The 26,027-nt window shown below is 48.7% G+C and overlaps 7 protein-coding genes across 7 annotated transcripts; 1 reads left to right on the top strand and 6 right to left on the bottom strand.

Moving 5' to 3' along the window:
- Window positions 1-1,127: 1,127 nt before the first annotated feature.
- BDP81DRAFT_466666 (peptidase family M28) lies at window positions 1,128-2,724 on the bottom strand (the record flags this gene model as incomplete). Its single annotated transcript, XM_060594420.1, has 3 exons — window positions 1,128-2,194; window positions 2,252-2,559; window positions 2,621-2,724. The coding sequence occupies 3 exons, from the start codon at window positions 2,722-2,724 to the stop codon at window positions 1,128-1,130; spliced, it is 1,479 nt and encodes a 492-aa protein (XP_060437554.1).
- A 2,618-nt stretch (window positions 2,725-5,342) lies between these two features.
- BDP81DRAFT_456079 (ankyrin repeat-containing domain protein) lies at window positions 5,343-7,055 on the bottom strand (the record flags this gene model as incomplete). Its single annotated transcript, XM_060593126.1, has 1 exon — window positions 5,343-7,055. The coding sequence occupies one exon, from the start codon at window positions 7,053-7,055 to the stop codon at window positions 5,343-5,345; it is 1,713 nt and encodes a 570-aa protein (XP_060437553.1).
- Window positions 7,056-9,929: 2,874 nt separating this feature from the next.
- Window positions 9,930-11,227, top strand: BDP81DRAFT_466665 (S-adenosyl-L-methionine-dependent methyltransferase; the record flags this gene model as incomplete). The annotated part of the gene is made up of 4 exons (XM_060594419.1): window positions 9,930-10,236; window positions 10,285-10,446; window positions 10,528-10,699; window positions 10,765-11,227. The coding sequence occupies 4 exons, from the start codon at window positions 9,930-9,932 to the stop codon at window positions 11,225-11,227; spliced, it is 1,104 nt and encodes a 367-aa protein (XP_060437552.1).
- A 300-nt stretch (window positions 11,228-11,527) lies between these two features.
- On the bottom strand, window positions 11,528-13,345 carry BDP81DRAFT_486005 (uncharacterized protein; the record flags this gene model as incomplete). Its single annotated transcript, XM_060595193.1, has 5 exons — window positions 13,075-13,345; window positions 12,498-12,565; window positions 12,186-12,395; window positions 11,694-12,098; window positions 11,528-11,641 (listed from the first exon to the last, which is right to left on the bottom strand). Exons 1-5 carry the CDS (start codon window positions 13,082-13,084, stop codon window positions 11,528-11,530), a joined length of 807 nt encoding a protein of 268 aa, XP_060437551.1. The 5' UTR covers window positions 13,085-13,345.
- On the bottom strand, window positions 13,344-14,891 carry BDP81DRAFT_387705 (uncharacterized protein; the record flags this gene model as incomplete). The annotated part of the gene is made up of 3 exons (XM_060587037.1): window positions 13,344-14,312; window positions 14,380-14,644; window positions 14,698-14,891. 3 exons carry the CDS (start codon window positions 14,889-14,891, stop codon window positions 13,347-13,349), a joined length of 1,425 nt encoding a protein of 474 aa, XP_060437550.1.
- Window positions 14,892-17,297: 2,406 nt separating this feature from the next.
- BDP81DRAFT_456074 (MIP family channel protein) lies at window positions 17,298-18,254 on the bottom strand (the record flags this gene model as incomplete). The annotated part of the gene is made up of 3 exons (XM_060593125.1): window positions 17,298-17,527; window positions 17,586-17,886; window positions 17,946-18,254. 3 exons carry the CDS (start codon window positions 18,252-18,254, stop codon window positions 17,298-17,300), a joined length of 840 nt encoding a protein of 279 aa, XP_060437549.1.
- Window positions 18,255-20,813: 2,559 nt separating this feature from the next.
- BDP81DRAFT_456073 (uncharacterized protein) lies at window positions 20,814-21,661 on the bottom strand (the record flags this gene model as incomplete). Its single annotated transcript, XM_060593124.1, has 3 exons — window positions 20,814-21,246; window positions 21,352-21,382; window positions 21,640-21,661. The coding sequence occupies 3 exons, from the start codon at window positions 21,659-21,661 to the stop codon at window positions 20,814-20,816; spliced, it is 486 nt and encodes a 161-aa protein (XP_060437548.1).
- Window positions 21,662-26,027: the final 4,366 nt, after the last annotated feature.

The raw sequence follows: 26,027 nt of genomic DNA, 5'->3' as shown, positions 1-26,027 counted from the left end.
AGTCCGACGAGTTTGGCCAATAGTAGTTGAGATGGGATCGCAGGGGATGATAAGGCGACAGAGGCAGGGGGCGATGACGAGCTCAGCCAACCACCCGGATACTCTCCGGGGGATAAGAATGTCGGAGTATTTCTACCGACGGAATCAAAGCAGGCGAGAATGACAATACTGCGTTTTCTTTAAAAGTGCGGAATGCTATCCTTTCACTCTTCTCCAAATACATATAGGTACTTGATGAGTGAGGCAATGCTTGATAGTCACGAGGAGGAGGCCAGATGGAACATATTGCTGACTTTAAATTTTCAACCTGATTAGAAGGGCAGTTGAAAGCTTAGTATCTTCGACCGTCTTGATTACATGCGTTTGCTGATGCTTTGATATCTCCTGAGTCCTGACCCTTCACTCAATCCTGTCTTGACCCAGGCAATGTCAGGTTTGATCCTTTGCTTTGTGTGCTCACTCAAAGCCAATCTCGTCTCTGACCTCTTTCCGCTAGCCCGTGATCATCTCTCGGAACATGGAGAAATGCAGGATATCAATCTCATAAGGTAGTCAAAAGATACGCCTGTTGCATGTGCTTTCGGAAGAACGCGCTACTGAAGGCAAAGAGAAGTACCTCAACAAGGAAATGAACTGATACAGTTTGCTGAAAGTCAATAGACAGGTTCCTCGACAAACACACCAAATAGTTGGTCTCGTACCTACACCAAGTGGATCTTAATCTTCAAGCTAAATGGTCGACACATTGAGTTGGAGGTTCTACCCTGGCACCCATTTGAGCAGCACAAATGGCTCGAAAAATAGTTTTCGTCAGCCTTCAAGTAACCTGTAACACAAGTGACAAACCGTTTCTTGGTAGACAGATATGTGAGTTGGGGACATGGCTGAAGACCAGGAATGTGAGAGCAGACAAAAACTGAATTGCAGAGGAACCTCGATTATCCGTCCATGTCGGGGTGGATGCCAGCGCTCAAACCACTTATTACCTTTTGCAGCACAGGGTACATATAAAATCCAAACCAATCACTTAGCATGAACATCGATATTCACTATTAAACATGTCTCGTTGTGTTGTTATCATGATGACATTAATATTATGTAGCTACACTACTTGCTATATGGCTTGCTCAGTAAACGTTGTGCTCGCCGTGGGAGCAGCTCTTGGCGTGCTCAGCTTGCTCAGAAGCCAAAGCCCACTTTTGGAACTCGCGGCGGATGGCATCACGGCTGCGGCGAGCGGGAGTGGTGGTAGCACGGCGAGGCAGGTCAGCAGGGAGCTCGTTGGCGAAGTCAGCGGCAACACGGGCAGCGGCCTTGGCGTTGATAGTGAGAGCATCCCAGTTGATGTTGTCGAGGGTATCGCAGGCCAAGTGGTAGCACGGGTCGGTGGGGGCGCCAGCACCGGTGAAGATTCCGGAAGAGGGGATGCCGAGCTGGAGGAAACCGACGTAGTCGGAGCTGGAGCCGAAGCCACCGAAGGCAGCGGGCTTACCCTGAGCCGCGATATAGTCGTGGATAGGCTGAGCACCGAACTTGTCGCCCGCGTTGTCGCCGAGGTAGACGTTGTAGACAGGGTTGATGGAACCGATCATATCGTAGTTCCAGTAGAAGCGAATAGCATCGGCCTCGGCCTCGGAAAGCTGGGCAGTGTAGTAGAGAGATCCGACGAGACCGGACTCCTCAGCACCCCACCAGATGAAGCGGACCTTGTTCTTGAAGCCGCTGTACTTCTTGAATGATCCAGCAATCTCGAGAAGCGCAGTAGTACCGCTGCCGTCATCGTTAACACCGGGTCCGGCCTGGACGGAGTCCAAGTGAGCACCAAGGACGATAACGTTGTTAGGGTCGCCCTCCTTGGTCTCAGAGATAATGTTCCAGGTCTCGCGCTCATCCCAAATGGCATCGACAAGAAGGTTTACCTCGAGGGTCTCGCCAGCAGCCAGACGCGCCTTCCAGGCGGTGGCATCCTCGAGGGGAATAAGACCGACGGGCACCAGCAGGCCCAGGTTCTCAGCGCTGAGGGTAGCAGAACCAATGTCCTCGCCCGGGGTCTGGTTGTACAGAATAACACCAACGGCGCCGGCGGCCTTGGCGAGCTTGAGCTTATCGGAAATGGCGCAGACACCACGCTTCACGAGAGCAAGCTTGCCGGTGGCATTAATGCCCGCCCACTGGTCAGCGAAGCAGCCAGAGCCTACGAGTGGTTTAGTCAGCCATCATTGTCGTGCCGTTGTTGACAGATTCTTCTTACCTCTGGTGTCATCGACGGGAGTGTCAATGAGAGGGGCCGTGTCACCGCCGGGGAGAGTTGTCGGGTGGTTGTATTGAAGAGCGACAACGTAGACATCCTCGCCGTCCGGGCCGGTAACGCTGATCTCGCGTGTTTGAGAGAAAGTGTGGTTGAAGTACTGGACCTTGGTGTCGAGCTGCTTGTAGAAACGGCCCTGGATACGCTCGAGGATGTAATCCGAAGAAGCCTTGTAACCAGGCAGACCGAAGGCTCGGTTGCCGCCGTTGTCGCGGGCAATCTTGTTCAAGTTCCAGAGGTTGCGCTCGAGTCTGTATATGCAATGTTAGATGCCTTCATAGAGTAGAGTCCAATCGGGGGATGAATACTCACTCCTCGGTTTTGATGTCAGCTTCTGCCTTGTCTGCTGTGAGGGGATCGGTTGCGAAAGATCGCAGCGCGAACAGCGCCGCGGTGAGAGCGGCGGAGGTCTTCATTGTGAATGGAAGCTAGTCTCAGCCGCGAGTTGAGGCACGAGATGACTTTCAATGGCTTCTTGAGGATTCCAATGAACGGGCTGATCAACAGAGGAGGTCAATTGATTCTGCCAGCGGCGCTGCGGGGACATTTATATGCTCCTTGTCTATGCCTTCTCGGCGCGCCAAGAGCATGGCTACGGCGAAAATAAAATTGCGCGATAAGACGACATGCAGTGACACCGCGTCATGAGTAGCGGGGGAGTTTCCGAGCTCGGGTTGCTGGCGCAGGGCAACAGAGCTACGCAGGGGGGCACTTTTGCCGTGTTCACGGTTGGCTCGCCGCAGGAACCTAGGCGTAGCAGGGTAGGATAGCTTCACAACGTCGTAAAGATGCTCAGAGTGGCGGCACGAGCTTCGGCTTGGATGAACTGCGTCCAAGGGTCTGGTTACCTTAGGCCTGCTCCTTGGCCGGCAGCTTTACTGAGGCATCAATGCGTCGCGGGCGATGCTACCTCTGGCAGGTGAACGATGTCGGGTGTTCTTGGCAAAGTACTTTTGCTGAAATCAATTGCGAATGTTGGTCTAAGGTTGAAGGCCATGCCTCAATCGATGCCGATGCTAAGACGCGGAGAGCAGGTCGATGAATGAGGGGCGACGCGGAGCAGGCGTAGAGCTTGGTAGAAGCATGGAAGACGTGGAAATGCGACAAGCTCTGGGCTACTGGCGGATCTTCCCCCTCTGGACTCTGTGGATCATCGTTGCTCTATCGGGCAGGTGCCAAGCCTTACGAGAGGGGCTTTTGTAGAGAGTGGCTGAGAGAAACAAGTCTAATCAGACCGTGGGCCGTGGAATATCTTACCTCTTGTTCGTTGACATGAGTCCCCTTCCCTACCTACATGTACTTTTGCTTCAAGAAAGCTTTAAGAGAGCCACAAAGTTACTTTTCAAGATCCAGTACATATTTCTCCATGAAGTGCTGAAGGCTGATTGTAGCTGTCCTGACTCGTCTGGTCCTCTGCTTTCAACATAAGCCCAAGTGTGAGTCTTGCACGAATCACATCGATAATCATCCGCGAGTTACCGCTTGTAAGCTCCTTGCGTGTGTGCCTGCATGCCGCAGCTACGGCGTTGCACTGCAGCTGAGGCCAAGTGAATTGGCTCAACTAGATCAAGAACATCGCGCCACTGTGAATTGAGGGACTCTAGACTCCAAACCCACATGATCTCAAGGTCGTAGGGTCAATTGGGTCTGGTGGTAGGTCACTGCACGAACTTGAACATCGCCGAGAACCGAGTCAACTGATCAACATGTCGGTCCAGCCACCCGACTTCCTTCCATTGGCGCAAATGATTAAACAGTTTGTCAAAATAAGGTAACAGTTGTCAAGACCTTTTACCACTGCGCCGCAAACTTCTCACCTTCTTTTGAGACCGAAAGCGACCCCAGTAATGAGGCGCTGGGCCAAGATGACGGGAAAGGCATGTGCTTATGGTTGGATGCCGGCTCAGAGACTTGGCAAAGTACAATGCAATCAGTTGTCTTGGCGAAGCGGGGAGTTGCTGATTGATGCGATAACATCCATGACCGGGCGTGCTCTACGAATACACTACCTTTACTTGCTTGACTGCCATGTTTCCTGCAAGATTTCTGTTCGGAGATGGCGATCGGCCCCACGACAGGTTAATCGCGTAGTGTGAGTGGGATGCCGGCCCGGTAACCTTCGTTGGTCAACAATTGGTAGATGGTGATTTACCCGTGGCTGAGGCTTTAAATAATGCTAAGCTCTATGTTTTCTCCTTACTACTTGATGTAACGAGATTGGAAAGAACAATGGCCTGATTCGTTCATACAAAATAAACATGGAGAGAAATGAAACGTGTAGTTGGAGTAGTTGACAGTGCTTTAGGTCCTAATCTCGTAAAGTAACCACATGGTGCTTGAGAATCCGTTCACCTTTGCTTCTTCTAGTCGACAGCTTTGCGGAAGCCTACACGTCTCAATGTCCCCAGAGAGATTCACCGAGCAAGTTCAAGTGAGATTAAGCTTTTTGACGGCTAACAACGATCATGCAATGACTTGCATTTGCTAGGGCCCAAGGTCTCGGGTCATGTTGGCTAAGGATTCGGGGACCTTGATGGTCGTGCCCTATGATCCGTCAAGCCCGGTCCTTTGAGACGTTCCTATTCTCCTTGTCGCCCCCAGGTCGCAGTGGAGTTCAAGCCGATCCTCGATTACTCGGTGGTCTACAGGTAGATAAGTCTAGCGGCCTTGACGTTGGTCCGCATTTTGAGGCGCATATGGAATGTAACCCTCGTGGCAACATGCCCGGGCCAGATAACCCTCAGTGAGCTTTTATCATGGTTCATGATGTAAAGAGGCAGGAAGCAGATTCTCCACCTTACTGATGAAACCGTAAAGGGTAGTCACTGCTAGCTGTTAGAATCGAACGACAAAGGCCGATACATAGCAATTTGGATTGAATGATAACAGCGAGGGTATTTTTAAGTATTAATGAAAGGCTCAGATCCCACACGCCTCTATATAAACATTACCGGGAAAGGGAGATTCAAACCTGAGATATGCACTTATTTCTGCGACTTCGTTCGCCTTCAATCTCGTTTGCGTGCAACTCACATCAGCCGGAGAGCCTCGTATCGTTCCTCGCTACCATGTGCCACTCTTCCTCAACGACACCACTACTTGCCGACGGTGCTACACTAGAAAGAGTATTCGCACCTCCCTGCTGTCCCACCTTACTCTCCAAAATCTTCTTGATCTCCGCATGCGCCACACCGGCACTTCGGAGCGTGGAAGGCGTAACCTTTCGATCAGCGCCATGTGCTATCAAGAGTCGAACAATATCGACTTTCTTTTTGATGAAAGCAGCTTGGTTTCCTGGCTTTCCTCGATTTCTCACGTTGAACTTCGCTTGGATCGTTGCCATGAGGGGCGTACACTGTTCCGGGCCACAGATTTCGGGATCTGCCCTGAAAGATTGAAGAAGAACCGACACTACATCTCTGTTTCCCTTTTCGCACGCATGATATAACGCAGTTTTGCCGAAAAGATCTCGAGCATTGAAATCCAGCGACGAAAGAGAGATTTCACTCCCTCGACTTTGAACAGGTGAAATAATCAAGCGCGTCGTCGACACGCGCCGGATTGCTCCGGTCTCCGTACCGACATGGACGCTGGGTCTCCGGGCAGACGTAGCTGTGAAGATCTCCTCGGCCACTTCTTCTGTCTGGCATTTGTGAATGATGTTACGGCCTTTTTTGTCTTTGAAACTGGCACAAGCTCCATTTTCTAGCAAAAGCCGCACAGCCGACACGTGGCAAGCCACCACCGCCGCCATCAAAGGTGTTTCTCCGTTGCCGTCAGGTATCTCAAGATCGTGTGAGTGTTGTATGATTTGTTCGAGAACAGCAACTTCCATATCGTTGTCTGCAATGGCGGCGAATAAAAGTGGACGATGGTGCTCATCTTGGACATCAAACTTGGGCCGGTTCATGTCATCCAGTTCTGCTTCGTGGAAACCGTGCAGGCGAGCCCATGCCAAGGCTGCATCGAACTCGTTGTGAGGCGAGTCTTCTAGGGGCCCAATTTCTTCCTCAATCCAGTCTTGGATAGCCAGGAACTCAGCGTGATTTCCACGAAGGCTTAGTACGTGGCGTAGAAGTTCGTAGGTTTCAATAATTCTCTCCCGTTCCCTTGGATCTTCCCGTAGCCGAAGTGCGATTGAGGTTTGGAGATGACGGTAAGCTCTGAGAAGATATTGGCCGTCAAAGAGTAACTTCCCAAGTTTGTGGTGTAGTCTTGATGATCTGGGTAGATCAATTGGATCTTGTATGTCGCAATTTTCATTCAATTTCTCCAGAATACCTCGCGCCTTTGCGGTCCCTTCTTCCGTCTCACACAGAATGTTGAGATCTGCGAGTTGCTCAAGCATATCTTGCTGTTCTGGTTCATCGAAGTCTTTCTTTCCTGCTTCCGCCAATAGCTTCCTGATCTCCACCACCTCTTGGAGATGTTGAGTGGCATTATTAAATAATTCACCAACTCGTAGTAGCTCCACAATCTCTACCGTTCTCTTGTATTTGTGAAGCTGAAGTCGAGCATTGAAATGTGGATTCTCCTCGTGTGGCTCTGAGCGTTCACTTGAAATGGAACCTCTGGTGTAATTGCCATTCAGTCGAGGTCTGGATATCCTGAGATTCTCGTCTCCTTCGAGGAGAACCTCTTCCACTAAGCTGACGGCTGACCTGCTCCATTGTTCAATTGTCCTTGTAAATAAAGAGTTATCGACTTCTGGGCCTTCGATAGCTACTTGACTAGGGCCAGCTAGCATGAGGGTGCGTTGAGAGACTTCGACTTCGACACGAAGTCTGCGTGCAACACATTGCACCTTTCCTATTATCTCGGTATGCGGTTGCTTCGCTTCCAATGTGTCGCAAAAACGACGCCGTTAATTACGGGCAGCAATTAACGCCATATATACCCTACGACACAATGTTTGTGCACTGTATCGAAAAGACGTCAGTCATAAATGGGGGTTTGCAGGAGATTTATCCTCACAGTAACAAGGTAGAAAGACTGAGGTTTAACATGGAAGTGTAGTGGCTTATTTCCTCCGACGCTTGCTGATCATCTTCTCAACTAAACGCCAAGTCCCATGCCATCCTTAGCTTCCGAGTGTGGCCTGGTCCTTTGCTTTCGATCGTATGCAACCGATCTGCTAGAGTTTCGAGAGATGTCCGGCAGTTCTCTATGACGTTCCGGATGCATGCGAAATGTTCGTCTTCCGATTTCAGAAGGTAAGCCTTCCTTCGCTCTTTATTGTTGTTGTTGTTGTTGTTGTATTTTAACGCCGTAGCGGCAAGGGCGCAGCCGCCCTTGCGGCAGACCTCCCGAAGGATATATGGCGTGGAGGGCCGTAGGCCTATAGCTATCACTAGATACAGTCCAGCTCGTCCTCCAAATCGTGCCCAAAGGCAACTATGTGTTTAACCTGTCTCTGGGTGCCGCTGGCTTGCCCGAGACAGTACTATGGTCGTCCCTAGAACGCAATTCCGCCAGTATCTCCTATCCTTCGACCCAGAGCCCGCAGGCTTCTGGTTTACACAACGTTCCAGTAACCGTCCGGAGTATATCGTAATAGGTAATACCGCCACAAGGGAAACCACAAGGGGCAAAACCTCGTAAGACTAGGTTGTAGGGCTTGCTGTTAGGCTCTGTAACGAGCATAGCTGTATATAGCCGTGGCTATAAATCGCTACCCAATGGTCGTTTCGTCTCTTCGAGGGAGTCTTCGATCGTTTAAGGGGCAAAGGTGCTGAGAGAGCGAAGTCGAAAAGTCGGTCGGAGATGTTCAATTTGGGCCCGGAAGCGCCACTTGCGCCGGGAAAGAAAGTCGCCCGTCTCCTTCGGGAGACTAGATGGAACCTCTGCTCCCTGCCCTACCAGGAAGACTTCGTCTAGCCTGCGGAAGGCGAATTCGAGTCGACGGCGGCTCGTTAGGTTGAATAATCGTCGGCTCGATTCGAGGAGAAAATGTGCGTTGTTAAGGGTTTGATTAGCGTATAGCTAATCCACCCCAGCGCGCAGCGGCAAACCGCGGGGACTGGGGCCCCTCCTTAGCATGGCACTAACAGCCCGTGCCAAGCTGGAGAGATGTTTCGTGGAGGTTGCCTTCGCTCTTTACACGCATCGCCAAGCAGCTGTAAGCAGATGTTAGCAGCTGTCAAGGGCTTGAACTCTCGACTGGAGGCGTGATACATTGCTCTGTGAGTCCTTGACAGACTTGATGATTTCGTGAATCTTCAATGCGGCCTTACATGTCGAATGTATTAGATCGATTATAGCTGCAGCCATCTCCATGTTGAATGTTGATATGACAGTATTCTTTTTGTGGCATTATTGAACGTAGTAGGTATGAACGATTAGCGCTGTAAGGTTTGAGAGCGTGAGGGGATGGGTGATTATGCTCCTCTCGTACAAGTCAGCATCAGACCATCACACGACAACACACCCAACAGACGTGGGGCGTCAACTTTGCATGCCAAGTTCTATCAGGCTGCAAACTTTGTCACTTCTATCTAAAAAAAGATGTCAGAAATCACACCCAGTCTCCACTTCGGGCGAGCTGTACGACCCAATCCATCCGACCCGGTCTGTCACAGAGGCAAGCTGCCTTGTTTAACCTTCCCCGCGACATCCACATGGGAGGACTCACTCCTGTACCCAACAGCAGGCCGGAAACACTGTTCATCTGAATTAGAAGTGCTACGGCAGGCTGTCAAGGAGGTGGCGAAGGCCTGGGCATGTGTTCACATGCGTCACTAGCCATTCCGCGGTCTGAGTCTCGATGTCCTTGAAGGCTGCGGTTCTCCCTCCGTACCAAGGTTCAGATCTGCGTGTCTCTGCACCTTGCACACCGGTATACCTAGATTTTAGTCGAGAATTACACATTTCTTTCACCGCTGACCGTATCCCATCGAGTGCCAATTGGCAACAGGTACATGCCCTTGAAGGGAACTGACCACTCAGGAGACAGCCAAGACTTCTTCTAGCCAACCAAAAAGCCTAGATTATGGATACTTCTGTTGTCTATATACTCTGACTATGAAAGAGGTACCAGCAATCATCCGAGTTACAAAGCGCTACTCCACACTGCAGGCACCCTGACCTCGTCTTTTTTCTGTGGGATCGTGAGTGTTGTTGAACAGGGCCTCGTACTGCGGCTTCATTGGTTCACTGTACCCACGATTCAACCAGCCTCAAAGGCACATACTGCTGAAAAAGCTCTAAAGGGGTAGTAGATAGACCCCGTACTGTTGCGGCGCGGTAGGGCACGTCGAGGGGGTTGAATTGGCCCGGTGTGCCCCTTTCTAGCGGAGGCGATTCGTGTGGGCGTACAGTTGCGTTATCACACCTCTCGGGCCTACATTGAGCTGTACAGGCGCTATCAAGGTCTTCGGGAAGTACTGCGACGGTGATATGTGAAAGCGCTGACGAATCAGACGCATCAGAGTCGCTTGAGGACATCGCGACAGTTGCCCATCTGTAGAAATGTTAGTTGTGGTGGTGAACGCAGCTGGGAAAATATAGGGGTTGATGACGTACCGTCATGTATTCCCGCGGTGAGGGGGCAAAAGTGGGTCAAAATTGGGCATAATGTACCTGTTGCCAATTGGCACTCGATGGGATATACTCACAACGTACAATGGCGGAGCAACGGGCTATTTCAAACTCTCCTCCAACACCCCCTTTGCGAGCGGCCGATGCAGCACCTCCAACGACTACACCAGTTGTCCCCGCAATGTCGCCCCAGGCTGCAGACTCAGTACTTGCGCCCCCAGAATCTAATCAATCTCCCGAGACTGGCATCGTAGGGGTGGCACTGGAAGCAGCTGTTCAGTCGCCAGATGCAGTCGTTGAGGCCCAAGACGAGACGGATGATGATGGTGACAGTTACCAATCAGCATCTGAAAGAGATTCTAAGACCTCAACTACGCTGGCACCCACCATTCGTGACTTCAACTTCTAAAACAAAAGGAGATACCGCAAGTTCAAGGAAGGCCGGTATACCTTTCCTAACGATGATGCTGAACAAGAACGGGAGGATTTGAAGCACTCCATGGTGGTCACTCTTTGCGGCGGGGCACTGCACAGTGCGCCCCTCAAGAATCCTCAACAGATCCTCGATGTCGGTACCGGGACTGGCATCTGGGCAATTGACAGTGCGTTCACCCGTTTGAGGCAATTAGCCGGGACCCGGAGAAAGAGACTAATGATCACAGTGGGCGGCGAGTATCCGAAAGCTACGGTTACTGGCATAGATCTGAGCCCTATTCAACCTCCATATGTCCCAACCAATGTTGCTTTCATCGTTGACGATGCTGAAGCAGAATGGTTGTACCCAGAAAACTCCCTTGATTACGTTCATGTGCGAAACATGGGAGCTGCGATCAAAGACTGGGAGAAATTGCTTGCGTAAGCTTTCCGGTAGGTTAACTCATTCTCACAACCTCACTCCGATGTCATCTGACATTCTTTAGCGCCTTGAAGCCAGGAGGCTGGATTGAACTCCAGGAGATGAAGTGGAACTTCAATTGCGACGATGACACAATGCCCTCAGACTATGCTCTCACCAAGATGATGAAGCTTGTTTGGGAAGGTCTGGGAAAATTCGGTATCGAGGCAGATGTTGCCGACGTCAACCCCAAACGCCTTGAGGACGCGGGCTTTGTCAATCAAGTCGAGGATGTTCAAAAGTTTCCCGTAGGCGAGTGGCCAAAGAGAGAAGACCTGAAAATGATTGGAGCATACTGCAAAGCTGTTCTCTACGACGGCATACATGGGGTCACAGTTGGCCCACTTACACGAGGTCTAGGGTGGTCTGCCCAGGAAGTCGACATCTTCTTGATCGATGTACGGAAGGATCTCACGAATACTGGTATCCACTCGTATGTGTTCTACCACTCTGTTGCGAGTCAAAAACCGAAGGAAAGTACCTCTTAATTGAGCTTCCAGGCAATTAATCTACTAGACTTTACATCACGACCATTTTGATCCAATAGCGGCGCTTGAGCAGGGTTGTGAAGTACTTACTCATCAAAAGAGCTCGTGATCATAACTTCACTCTCAGAGGCTCACATTGATGTCAAATAAGTCCATAACACAAGACTCTAACCTCATTAACCTCACATGAAATGTCAATCGATGCTCGATGGCCTGAAATTGGTATCACCGGCCCACTTGATTGCAATTCATCCAGAGTGACTTTCAATGAGGTTTTAGAGCAAATACCCTCTCCATGTCTTAGTCACTGTCTTCAATGTCGCCCCCCTTTGGTACCGGGTAGTAAAGCACTGTCTGGCCAAGTCCGAAGATGACAGCCGTGATCAGTGCAAATGATGTGAATATCACAGCCACCTGACGATTGTTAATCACAGCCCAGAAATATGAAGGATTTGATGTTTCTCACCTTGCCGTTGTCATCAAACCCTTTTCCTCTGCCAATGTCTTCAGCTACAGCACTCCAGACCAGGAATACCATCCCTGAGATCATGCAGAGTACCGCGCCTGCGAGAAACGCAACCGACAACTGCCAGGCGTAGACCTGCAATTTCCGAGGGCGATACTTCCACTCAGTGCCGATCAAGACGCGCTCCTGGGTACGCAGTGACTGCCTAATAAGTACCAGACCATCTCGGTGTCCAGCCATTCTATGCAGTCGAATGGTTTGGTCCGCCGCCGTTAAGACGCTGGCAAGCGCGAACGCGATCCCGCAGAACCAGCAGGTCCGCACGGGCCAAGGCGTAGTCGTCTCAGGCGGCAGGAGATTGGGCCACGATCCGGTAGATGTGAGGACATTCGCGAGTAAGGCAGCCTGGTTCATGTCTCAATTTAGCAGTGAGATCCTCGTAGTGCAAAAAAAAACAGGGCTGCAAAACAACATTTGCGGTACTTAACTCACCACGACGCCTACGAAGTTCAGTTCTTGTAGCTTGTTGTCCTTCCATTTCTCCGTGAGCCTATTTCTTTCGTCCTGGTCATCGTGATTCAGCAAGAGGAGTAACGGGTCGTATGTCAGGGTCGGTGGTGAGAAGAGACCGCCGCGGAAGATGTGGACGATGAAAGACACGGCGTTGCTACTCTTTTTCTTGACGCTGCGTGAAGTCGATCGCTTTTTCTCACCATTAGCTCAATGGCAATCTACGTGTATATCCACGCTATCCTCCAAAAGCATAGGACTCCATAGAAGCGGATGTAGATCATGGAGACGCACTATTCTAGCTGCTGCCTCTGACTGGCCATAATTGCCGAGCAGAGGGGTTCTTGTTTGGGGAAGTTCGTCTGAAGAAGGCATCGTAGCACTGTCGAAAAGTAAAGTTTGATGCAACACACTATGAGATGACGGACTACATGTAATCATTACTCAAATTCTCACATAACATAAGAGCCGGCGTCTACATGTAGTCAACTCTGCCGAATCAACCCCGCAATCTACTTCGAGGTCATGCGACACGCCCTCAGGCAGATCATACGTCATTGTGAATAATTCGCTAATCGGAAATGGGTTGGATCGGAGTTCATACTGCTTACATAACACTATTGAGCTTACCCTTTGCTACTCGTAGTCACAACATCTTCATTCCATTTTCATTCTATTACAACCCCTCTTCCTCTGTTCATGTAGTATAGTCTTGAAGGAACCCAGAAAACTAATACCTGCAGATATTACAACTGCCCCAGGTACACCATTCGCACAGCGTAACGCTACTCTTGAACAGCTTGTAGCTGGAACTGAGTCGCGTTGACCAAGTAGTCCCGCAATCAAGCCCGGGCTGGATTAATGAGTTTGCTTTCTGGCATTTTGAGAGCATGTAAAAATCATAGTGATTTCTGTTAAGTGGGTTGTGTAGATCTTACGAGGCAACCTCTTCACAGGCCGAGCTCTTTCGTCGATCTTGAGCCACAAAGAGTCTATTGCTTTATGTTCTATTACCTGCGAGCAGCGTGCACCTGACTAACTGTACTCTCTGCAAAAAGAAGGAGAAAAGAAACAAAAAACATGGCAATCACTTTTTTGTATCACCTTCCCCCCGTTGCTTGCAGAAGGAAGAGACACATGGCGTTAAACACACTCATGCCGGAAGAAATGTCGCTCACAAACATCCCCCTCACATATGCCAATGCAGCACCTCCGACACCAGTCGTCTTTCTTCGCTGTGGTTTGGTTTCCACACAAGAAACACCAAGTCGGCTTAGATCCTCGCTTAACCAGCATATTCGAGAGCTCCTCGCGAGCCAATCGGCTCTTTCTGCCAATGACCTCTTCGAGCACCTCGCTTCTCGTCATATCCTTTTCAAGCCTGGGCAGCCACTTCACCCAAGGTATCCACGAACCAGCCGTGTTTGCGCCCATGACCAGCATCTCGCCAGCTACATCCTTTCTTACAAAGATTAGACTCTCCAAGCCTCCAATTACGTCCTGGGCAGTCACCTCATGGCCCCGTTCTACTGCCTGTTCGAGAATAAAGTTTCGAACTGCCTGTCCGATAATTCTACTCAGCATCACAAAGTTCCCTTGAACTGCAATTTCAATTGTGGCCATGGCCTGGATGAGGTCTGCAGTCGGCAGTGGCTTCTGGAACTTGTCTTGCCACTTGCGAATAGCCCGGCCGCGTGAACTGCCTGAGAGCCCAAATTTTTTAACAAATTGCCCCTCAAAGTTGATAGCAACTCCCTGAGATCCCGTAGCCTTGCCGAAAAAGACGAGGTCAGGGGATATGATATCAAAGAATTCCTCCCGTTGAAAGCAAAAAGGGGCACCGCAACGTATGGCAGTTAGAGTCTCGTCTACTGCTAATAGCAATTGGTGCTCCGCACACATGGCGCTCAGTCGTTTGAGAAGACTGGGTTCCAAGACTCTGCCGTTGAACTGAGTCCCTACCATTTCAATAATAATGCCGATGCAGCCTGCCTCTCTGGCGACGAAGAGTTGATCTCTGAGTTCGTCATCAGAGACACCATCGATGTGGAGCAGAATAGGGTTGCTCCCGTAAGGCTTTGGAGAGCCTGAAAATTTGAGTGAAGGCTTCTGCTTGGCAAGAATGTTAATATGGAAGGAGCAGGTGGAGTTGAAGCGGAGTTGAATGGACTCTTACTCCTGATGTGCTGGTGGAAGAAACTGTTGCTGCGGCGTATGTATCAGATAAAAGAGCCCAGCAAGGCTTCTTTGCATGTATATCGTCCCAACCCATCCTCTTCAGCGTATCTTCTTCATCCGAAAAGGGGCTCTCAGATGACTCTGAAGATTCAGACATTGAAAGTTCTGCAAGCGTCAGAATGATTTTGACTACAGTTTCGGGATTCATGGTGCTGTTGGTTGAGGTTCCGTAGTGTATTGGCATGAAGCCACCAAAATAGTTTCTGTAATCATTCACGTCAGAGCGATGTGAATTCCTTGACGAGTTCAAACTCACAAAAACATTGCTTCGTACAAATTTAGAAGCTTTCCATAGCGGCGCTCGAGGGCTATACGATTGTTGATAAATTCTCGCCAGAGAGGATTTGCCATGGTGAGGCTTCGCATTTGATCAAAAGACAAAACACTTCCTTCGCCATTGTTGAAGTTATGATCAAGCTTTCTGAGTGGTAGTCCCGCGGGGAAAGCCATATTGTAGATGGATTCTGGTGTCATCAACTCTGTTAGCCAGCAAGAGGATTTATTCGAGTTCGAAAACGATTTATGTACAAACTTGAGGCCAGAAACGCTGGAACGAGTACTCGGATACCTAAGAGCGAAGGCTGCGCGGGCTGGAGTGCGTATGTAAGCCTCGCTGGGCCTGGTCTATTCCTGATCTCCGTAATATGTGTTTTCTTGAGGCTGATGTGGTGTAGATCGAGGTAGTTTGGACCATACTGGCGTGACTTATTTGACCAGAGATGGTGTGGAATATGGATGCCTGGTTGGTAAGAACCTAGGTTCCAAGTGAGTACATGTATGATGTGGCTCAAACGGTGGCCTCAAACCTGGACTTGGAGTGGCCACTAGTGTTTGATAATGAGCCTTCGCATACGCCCGGGAGCTGTCAGGTTCAATTTGGGTTGAGTTCCCTGGCGAAGACCGAGGCGCTCTTTCACATATTTGAGAGCTTTGAATAATGGGCTGCATCTCTTCAAATAGCCAATGATATGCTAAAGAGAGACTGTGGCAGAGACTGCGTAGACTCCGTAGTGGATGCCCTCGGCATAGCTTCAGAGTCAAATGGCTACAAATATCCCTTAAGGGGAATGAGAAGGGCCGCGATTGGTGGTTGATGAGCTTTACTTCGGTGCCTGAAGCATGGACCATCAAACGTAATGCAGTCGAGACCCATTAGGGCACACGATCGTGTGGTCTGGCCAACTAGCCGGAGGTTGAGCAATGGAAACGACATTAGATTTCAATGGTAGATAAACGACTACTACCTCTCAGCCTTTCATTCTGACAGCATACGGAGGGATCGGGCTTGGCTCTCTTTCGCCACTGCACCCCTTCGGCAGCCCACAGCACCAGTATCATTCAGACTGAGAGCCCCCGAGTGATGCGGACATGTATGTTGCCCTGGTAAGACCATCGCATATTCAAAATGCAGTGCATCTGGCTCGTGAGATGGCTTAGAAGTCATGTGCCACAAGACCCTGGCTCTGCGGACTTGACCGGCCGAATCACAGTCGAAGCGGTGAATGTCCAATGGGGCCGTCGCAAGGCAACGACAAAACTCAATCGAGCTGTCAAGAAGTAAGCCTTGACAAAAGTTTGCAGTGAAGTTTGAGAATGAGATAGGTACTCAATTAGGGATCACCATGGACAGTAAGCCTTATTGACTGCAGCATTGGGGCGAAGGATTCAGCTGACCCATGTGCTTCAGCACACCACCACGTCGCACCCTTGTATGTCAACCCTATCTGATCGGCATGCTGCAGGGTCGTCCTCCAATCTGCGCCACGGAATCTCACATCAATCTCCCTGATCGCCGTTCAACTCCGCCAATTCCTTCTGGAACATGACCCTGAATTGTGGTTTGACACCTGTCTAGGTCCGTGAGTGGCTGCGCACATGTTGTTGCGGAACATGGAGCTTCTTAAAACCGTCGAGATCGACGACACCAGCCGTTTTTCAACGAGTGATTGTGATTTAATCCACTTCGACGCTGATATTCGCCACAGAAATGAGTCTTGTCAAAGTGCTTGATGAGCGATTGGTTTGGGACCGAAATGCGCCACACATTGGGCACGATCGAGGCACTTTCAATAGTGGCTGGTAATGTGGCTTCAACCTCGCTCTCTAGGCGACAGATCTAATTTGCAGCGGGCCTTCCGACGCACGCGTTTTGTTACTTGTGAACTGTAGCGAAGAATCTGCTCCTAGAATATCGTTTTTGTGGAATTCTGAGCAGACTTCTCGTCCAAGGACACCAAGATATCGTGATATAATTATCCATGACCGCGGCAACCTCAGCTCGGCGCCGGCGATATCAAACGTTCTTGACTATTCTCATTGATTTGTATAGTGAGAATACTTACCATGCCAAGGCATAACAACATCCCAGTAGCGTGTATCAAACCCATACTAGTAGTTTCAATGCCTGTGTACGATCATCTCATCTATCGTTACTATTGTGAAGCTTCTTGTCCCACTCAGCTCCTGTTCAGTGGCTCAGAACATCAGGATCCTTTGAGAAAAACATGTACCCCGTCGACGACCATTTCTTGCACAAACATGTATCGCCAGAAAAACATAGGACGAGTGATGCATGTATCAATGTTAAATCTTTGATGCTCCAAACACTTGACGTATTCGAGGCCTAGAAGGCAGCCCAGATATCACAGTAAGGCCTCATACTTGGGGGTTTGAAAACGTCAAATGGTGTGGAAATGTTTTCTTTTTAATTGGAACTGAATAACCCCAGTATTAATGGTTATATAGAATAACGCCCAACGCCTGTACGCCCATTTTCGACTCGATAGCCCTCACTTCCAGAAGACAAGGGCGTTCTGCGACACAAGCTTCCCTTCTGTTGAACCCTTAATTCCAATTTCAAGGCTTGAAACTGCGCTCACTGCGCATTTCGTGGCCATCATCATCCTGACCGGGGTTACACTCATAATATCGAAGGTTGTGCAATAGGAGATAGAATCCACAGGCAATCAGAGAACCAGTCACTGGACCAAGCCAGTAAATCCAATGGTAGCTGGGGAATATCCCATTCACAGCGGCAGGTCCAAAAGATCGAGCTGGGTTGAGGGAACCGCCGGTGAAGTACACGCCTGCGGAATGTGATGTTAGTCCAAAACTAAGGGGGAAAACAGGATGAGCTGTCCTTACCAGTGAGTTCGGCAAGGAAAAATGACAGACCAATGCCTACAGGGGCAAGGAATGTGGAGCGATGCTTCTCAACGGCCAACATAAGGATGACAAACACCAGCTGGGTGGTCAAAATGACCTCGATGAAGAAACCCTGGGCCGTGTTCGTACCCCCGCCTAGTCCTGTGGTAACAGATAGGGGACCGGGAAACATTGCAGAAGCGACCCCGGCTGCACATAGTCCAGCAATGATTTGAGTGGGCATGATGAGGAGAGCCCTCAGAGGTGGCAGACCACCGCAAACGGTGAGGGCGAGAGTTACCTATGAAGATCTTGTATGAGATACATGAACATATCAAGCTGTGACAGGGCAGAACTTACCACTGGGTTGAACATCCCACCTGTGACTCGGTAAAATGCCCACACATTTGCCGTAAGGGATACGCCGAATGAAAGCGCTATGAAAACGATGGATGGAAGGTTTGGATCCGACCCTGGTGCCCCAAGAGGCGTGTTGGCAACTTGTGTGCCGGCGAATGAAAAGAAGAGGAAGAGGAATGTTCCGACGAATTCCCCGAGAACAGCTACTATGTTGTTCCTCGTAGTGTTGGCAATGTTGAGCATGGGTAGCGTGCCAGCAATGTTAGAGCTATCGCCTGAAAGCTGGCGACCGACTTTGGGGTTGGCCATTGTGAAACGAAGAAGATGCGTAAGTCAAGGAGAATGGTTTTCGATTTCTAAATCTGTGATTGCAAGCTTGGGAGCTCAAGATGAAGAATATTTTTCTCTAAGACACGCCTGTCCTTATAACGAAAAAAGAATGTTGATCTCTCCCCGGACCTCCTTTATATCTTCTCGATTCTCGGAGGCTTCCCTCCTTACGAGAGAGTGTGCAACTGATACATCGCTCTTGAGAGCGTGCCCCGTTTGCTACGCATATATTCAAACCCGCATTCGTCGCAACCCCCATGCGAGAGAGAAATCCAACCTAAAGCGGCTATGCCTCGAAGAACTGGTCGTCGCCGGTGACGCCACGCGACCCACGGCGCTGGGAGAGTACGCCAAGCTACAAGGCCTGGACTCCTCTTCGGAACGAGGTCGATGGACCTAACGGCAATTAGCGTACACACACCCGCACATGGTTGGTAGTCTTCCCCAGCCACAGAGAGCATCTAGGAGGAACTTGTCTCGGTTGCGGCACCGGTCATGGTCATTGATGGGCGTTAGTTGCGTACTATGAAGCGAGGACGTCACCCTCGACGTAGCTTGTGTAGACGGGACGTTCATCCTTGATGAGGTCAAGGAAGGAATCGACGACGATCTGATATTGCTGGTCTCAAGCTCCTGGCTAGTTGCACTTTTCTCTGTGGGTGCATCCAAACCATGGTGGCATCTCAATCCTTGGAAAGCAAAGTTAAATAATATGCCGGATAAAACTTCAAGGTTTGTGAAAACTTTCATGGCTGGCCTGACAGCTCCCAAAGGGGACGAAACGTTGAGACATTACGGACGATGTGACACCTGTCACTCCCCTCGTCATTGGATGGAATGCGCAGGCGTGTAGTTCGTGGATGTGAAACCTTTCAGTAGCAGTCCGCAGCTTCGCGCATCGCTCCCGTGCGGTCTGATCTAGAGGGATCCAGCTCTACAAAAGCGTACTTGCTGGGCGAAACTCATCCTCGTGGGCTTAGCGCCGTCACAGGGGCTTACCCTGTTCTCGTCGACATCATCACGGAAGCTAAGCGTGTGGAGTCAGCTGGGATAGGAATGCGAACATGGCGTCTGAGACACACTCTCAGCTGGCAATTTTGACTTCCACCAACGGGGCTAGTCTATCTTCGAGGAACACCAGTTCGGGGCGTGTGGTGTTGTGGCAATTTGGCGACGCAAGACCTCAACTCCCAAAAGAGTGATTGCGAGAGAGTCGGAATTCCCTAATCTAACGGTGTTACATTCGCGATTCTTTGCGTTCCTTCCCCAGAAAAGCACCGTTGGGGAGCAGTAGGAAGGAGTTCGATCTTTCTGACGGTTAAGATTTTGGAGGAAATGAGGTCGCGTCTGGCCCTCCTTTCACGTTCCTTTCTCATACGTACATGTACTGGCAGTGCCTCTCTCGACATTAAGCTAACAACGCCCTGTCCCCATTTCTTAACCTTTCCGGATGCTACCCTCGCTTCAGCCCCAGCCTCTCAGGTTGTCCGCTTTTGTTGATCTCGAATTCACCCCCGCACAGACATGAGACCTGTCACAATATCAACGAGACGCACCAAATCTCAACTGTCGGAGCCGTCCCCTTGTTCAACGAACATCACAAACCTAATCTCATCTGGGGATTCCCAGATCAGCCAGCCATCAGGACGCCGCCATCTGAATGGGTGTCAGCTTAGGGTGTCTTTGGAAGCCGAAAAAATCACTTTACAATCTCAGATTACCGATTTCAGATGGTTCCCGCGAGGCGTCGGGAGGGTCAAAGGAGCCGAATCCCTCAGGCAGCCTGAAAAATATTTGCTCCGTTCAAACTCTCGAATACCTACTTGTTCCCAGCGTCGTATTTCCCATTGTGGATGCGAAAGTACAACCCGAGTAGTTTACGATTCGAACCTAAAGCACTGACGTTAATGCTAAGCACTCGTGGCGTCAACGGAGGATCGTGGGGTACGACGGACCGAAGTAGTAGGTACAACTCAGTACTGAAATGCAGCCGAATAAGACGGACCGGGGGTGCGATTGGCGCTGATTCCACTGTTTGCGGCTGGTATGTTGACCGACGCGTGGATGCTCGACAAAGACGTGTCCCACTGCGATCGGAATAATGAGCCATTGTGACAAGCGACGTATGCGTGAAGTTTTGTTAGATCTGGCGATACTAAAGGCCTGGTAAACATGCTTCCACAGAGCTTGAAGTGATCAGACCAATTCCCCGAAAACCTAGATATTATAGGCCTCCTGACTTATGACGAGGTAGTAGCCAAATGAAATATGAAGTGATATTCGCCTATATCAATGACGTGATCGACGCGTTTACGCAGAGACCCAGTGTCTCAGCTGTCTATCCAAGTCTTTCACTTCGCATGAGTCGCGTACCTATGTCATCTACCTATGCACTCTAGGCTCAACACCAGTCCAGCCTCCATATTGAGCCCATTCAAGGCTTCATACTCTTTACAACAAAAAGGTCGAATGTCATCTTGATCAAAGATGCTCACAGTCACGGCGAGTAAGAGAGACATCCTCTATATCTAGAAGCCGTCACTTATCCACCGACTCATCCCGTCGCATTGTTGCCATCTCGTGACCCATCTCGTGAGCATAGGAACCGTCAATGACCTTTGTGTAGAAGTTGGGTGGGTCGCCGCCATTCCAAGTGCGTGTCAGATATCTCTTCACCAGATACGGCAAATGCTCCTTGAGCTGGAACCGTACAAAATTCTTCTTCGACACCGCATAGATGAGACTCAACTCTTCAAAACTCACTTGCTTGGTCTCCTCCACTAGCAAGAAAACTAACGCAAATGCCACCAGATTGAGGCCAGCGAACAGCGCCAGCGTACCCCACGAGCTCAATGCATCATTGACGGCAGGGAAGACGATCGTTAGTATGCCCGCAAAGAACAGGTTGACTGAGATGGCGACAGAACATCCCTGAATCATTACTTTGGTCTTGTGTGCGACTTTGGAGAGGCTGGACTACAGCTTCGCGGTGAGTAAGAGGAAAATTTAGTTGAGTGTTAGCAGTCATCATTTCAGGACCCTTGCGGAAATCTCCGCAAGTTAGATAAGTACTCACCTCTCAGAAGCAAGCGTAAAAGGTATCGGACCTGTAATCACGAACTTAGAGTTAGAAAATGCTTGGTTTCCTTGTATACTATAGCAGCACCGACCAAGTCCTGGAGAGTACAAAGCCGCAAACACTGACGTATTAGCACGGGTGATCAAGAATATGATACGAATTTGGAAGCTCACCTAATGGCAAGGAGGCCGAACAAGAAATTGACGGCACCTGTTTACGATGATAGGATGATAGTGTCAATCACTGGTCCATCTTGACTCCATAAGGGTTCCCAAAATTACTTACCGAAGCCTAAGCTATAAAGCATGGCGTTGCGAGGGCTTGGTTTCTCTTGAACAAAGAAGTTGTCTGTTGATGTGGTCAGTTTTCACGGCGATAGTCCCAATGTTCCAAGAGGATGGCCATACTTGAATAGAAGGCGAAAACGTTGACTGTTAGGTTACTCAGTCAGTCATATTCTAGACAAATCGCCGCAAGGGAAAGCCTACTTCCACAAAGCTGCTGTGCGAGAGCCACTATATACGTGTTCCGGACAGCATTTCGCAATCGTGGAGTAGTCAGAATATGGCTGTATTGCCGATAGGCATCTGATAAGGCGAATGATATATGATTGTGGCGCTGCCAGTTACTGCCGTACGATACCGCTTTCCACAAGCCGATTACCCGTCTTATACGGTATATAGATATGACCCTCATACGGATCTTTCATTTAGAAGAATCAAGCCACTTTCTACTATACAAGTCTTCCACTTGCTACCTCGCTTTAGAATAGTTATGAGCCCAGCTCTAACTTGACCACAAGCAACAAAAACCCCTACTATTATAAAGCGGGCTGCAAATACCTACTCTCTCTCTAAAACTAGCCCTTCTCGTATAAATAAAACCGTCGTATACGCAACGATAACTATAGTCTCGCTTCTTATTAATAAGAAGCTTAATAATCTTATAATTATTCATAAAGACTAGCTTCTATAGTAGAATTCGCTTTGCATTTTGGCTTACAAATGAGCCGTCTAGAAATATATAGACCCCGACGGTACCGATAATATTAATTTAGTACGGTCACTTCCGTTAATTGACAGCTATATCTAGGAACGTAACGTACTAACTAAAGCCGAATTCCTTAAGGCGAAAGTAGATTATAATTAACTCGTAAATAACATAGGCTAGTTATATGAAACTTACTAGATTACCTCTATATTAAATATATTATATTAATATTATAAATAAATATATTCTCTTTGTTTAAAGCCAAGCAATCAAAAATAGAGATCTTAAGTGTTACGAGCTGGACAAGGCAACCAACTGTGGCACAAAGCAAAAGCTTCGATAATGATGACTCCGGCATCATTGTCCCTTGTTCTGCATCATATAGCTACGCGCCCACAGTGACAAGTTGCGGCGGGCGTAACATTAAGTAGTAGAAGAATCATCTAAACCTATTATTAATATAGATTAAGGCTACCGTTATATTGGATATCCTATAGTCTATCCGAGCTAAGTTTACTAATAAGAATAAAAATTAGAAACTTAAACTATATTAGACGATATAGGCCCTTAAGGATAGGTTCGCTCTATCGAAAGATATATTTATAAATCTCGCTCGTAAATAATACCTTAAAGTAATAATTTTTGTAATATTGACTATAAACTTAATAACCTAGCTAAATGAGTAATACGGCGCCTTCTTAAACGGATAGGCTTATTTTATATTAACGTACCTGCATAGCGAGCGACGCATCATAGCGAGCGACGCACTCTCTCAAACCTTTCTACCTTATGTATAAGTTAACTTAGCCACAACGTACGAAATCAATTAAAACTATATATCACCCTCTTCCTCATTACTATCCCAAACCACTTCACAGGTTCGTGCGTTATGTCCAGGCTTCCCGCAATTACCACATCGTCGCGCGCGTGGTTCAGCACCTTCCGTACGACCCTCCTTCTGAGGGTTATTCTCTCCTCCAGCATTAACACCACCCTTCTCTACTTGTAGTGCCTCTGCTTCAGCACTATTAAGTGACCCTCCAAGACGTAGCCGGGTCTTTTTTGCCCTCCGGCGCTTACTTAGTACCTCTATCCCCGTACGAAGCTTACGGTTCTCAGCCTCAATAATAGCAAGCCTATGGGCTAACTTGCTAATACCTCTGGCCTGGAAGTCAATTACTTCGTACATTGGTGTTGGTGAGCTACCTTGATGTGCTTGGATCTTCCTTTTAAGGGAGGTAGCACTTCGTACGCCCTCTAGTGCTGTAATTGGTGTCCTTGGGTCCCAGGAGCCTTGGCTGCTTGGCCGTGAGTTTGATGGTGTTGGCGTCTTTGGCTTGAAATCCAAGCGAGAAATAACCACTTCAGGGTTAAAAGGTACAAGGCCTGCCTGCCTAAAACCAGCTCGTACGTTATTTTCGCCCATGGAAGTAAAGAATGCTGCTTTAAAGGCAGGAAAGAAGTCATCCTTTGTACTATGGGAAATCTGTATCCGCATCATCTTCTCGATTTCCTTGCCGTACGAGTACTTTAACGGGCTAAAGCACCCAACATCAAGAGGCTGAAGCTCGTGTGATGAATGGGGAGGCATACAAAGAGCAATAATGTTTTGTTCCTTGCAGTATTCGTCAAAGTCAGTCGATTTATGACTATTATGGCCATCAAGGATCAAGAGGCGATAAGAGCCCTTCGTACGAGTCCTTGTACACTGATTAAAGTGCTTTAGCCAATCTAGGCCAATATCATTTGTCGTCCATCCATTTTCGCTTGGATGGATACGCCATGTGGCTGGAAATTGGCCATTAATATACCACGAGAGGAGGTGATATTTGCCCTTTACGATGACGTACGGAGGCAGCGCCCAGCCATCCGCACATACACCCTGAATGACAGAAACCCATTCTCGATTGCCAGGCTGTTTCGTACGAGGCCTTCCCTTACGGTCAGAAGTCGTAACAACCTTTGCGTGCGATAGCATTCCCATCAGGAAACCAGTCTCGTCAAAATTATAGATATCGTTATCCTGTATCCCATACTTTGCAATTGTGTTTCGCACAAGTGCAAACCAGCCTTGTATAATCGTAGGATCCTCAGCTAAGGCCCTCTGATAGTCGATTCGACGTTGAAACCGCATTTTCAATTCAGGGACGCGTCGTACGAAGTTCTCTGCCCATCGCGGTCCAGTACGCGTCCCATCGCGTGCGTTTAGGAGTTGGTCGGCCATTTCTCGCACGTCTTCTTGTCGCGGAGGGAACCCTCGATCGATTAGGTCAATAACTCGTTCAAGAATCACCTCCTCTTCTGTTATAGTCATCTTCATCGAATTTGGTCGTGTTTCACCTCGTGCGACGCGTCCAGCGCGTCGGTGGCGGAGGGTTGATTCAGGGACCTCATAGATAGAGGCAGCTCTTCGTATAGACATTTTCGGGTCTTTTTCAATAGCTTGGAGGGCAAGGGTAATTCGACTTTCAATTGAGGAGGATTGCATGTTCGTACGTGGAGAAAAGGTGACCTAAAGATGAAGAGGGTAGAATTGGGAGGACGTGCGTCGCTCGCTATGATGCGTCGCTCGCTATGCAGGTACGTTAAAGGTTAAAAGATCTTTTATAATTAAGATATTCTTATAAGCCGTCTAGTAATAAATCGCTATATCCTAGGTAACTAGCGAGCTTAACGATATCTATAAATAAAAGTACCTTTAAATAGAAGTCCGTTTAACCCTAAAGTAGTATACGGACCTTCTTAGAGACCTCCTATAGATAGACCTACCGAAGCTTTATAAAGCGATAGGGGTAGTTATATATAATGCTTAGTAATTAAATAGAGCGATTAAATAAGAGACCTAATTAGAAGTGCCCTTATAAGTATAATATATACCTATAGACCCCGGCTAAGTACGGATTCGTCAAGTACGCCTATTGTAGCAAGTTAGCAGTATTCTAAAGAACTCTAAGCGATAAAACTCGAATAGTTATTAGAAAGCGGGTTAAAAAAGGGTAATAGGCCGATCTTTGTAAGATAGTTAAAGCGAAGAAGTAGACCAAGGGATAGGGGAGTAAGTCATCTACTATTAAAAGCATATTAATAAAGTTTATTATAATTACGATTTTACAAAATAACTTCTCCTTATCTTTAGTAGTCTTAACCCTATTCGTACGAGGTTCGTCTCTTAGTATATTCTCAACTCCGATTTAAACCGCTTACCTACTACGTAAGTCTATTATACTAGATAATTATAGAGGAACCTATTTTATAAACGATAAATCCTTATTTAAACTAGGCTCTCTTAAGCCTCTAAGAGTGTCACAGACTCGCTGCCCTAGCCCCAACCTTGATGTTACGCCCGCCGCAACTTGTCACTGTGGGCGCGTAGCTATATAATGCAGAACAAGGGACAATGATGCCGGAGTCATCATTATCGAAGCTTTTGCTTTGTGCCACAGTTGGTTGCCTTGTCCAGCTCGTAACACTTGAGGTTGGTGTTGGGTAATCCGGTGGCCGGGTTACGTAAGCCTGAGGCTGGATAAAACCCTGCATCCTATAAGTTATTCTGTCGCGCATATCCAGAAACGTAGCTCCTTGAGCTACGTCTTGTCAACAGAGCCTGTACCTGCTTAGGATAGAGCCTGCCCGTAGCAATAGATTGTCTGATCCGCCTGCCCAGCATCCACCTGCCAAACTGT

The sequence above is a fragment of the Colletotrichum phormii genome, assembly GCF_030913505.1.
Source record: "Colletotrichum phormii strain CBS 102054 chromosome Unknown BDP81scaffold_47, whole genome shotgun sequence".
NCBI lineage: Eukaryota > Fungi > Ascomycota > Sordariomycetes > Glomerellales > Glomerellaceae > Colletotrichum > Colletotrichum phormii.
Note: the sequence above shows the minus strand (reverse complement) of the source record. Positions and strands in the feature narration are given on the sequence as shown.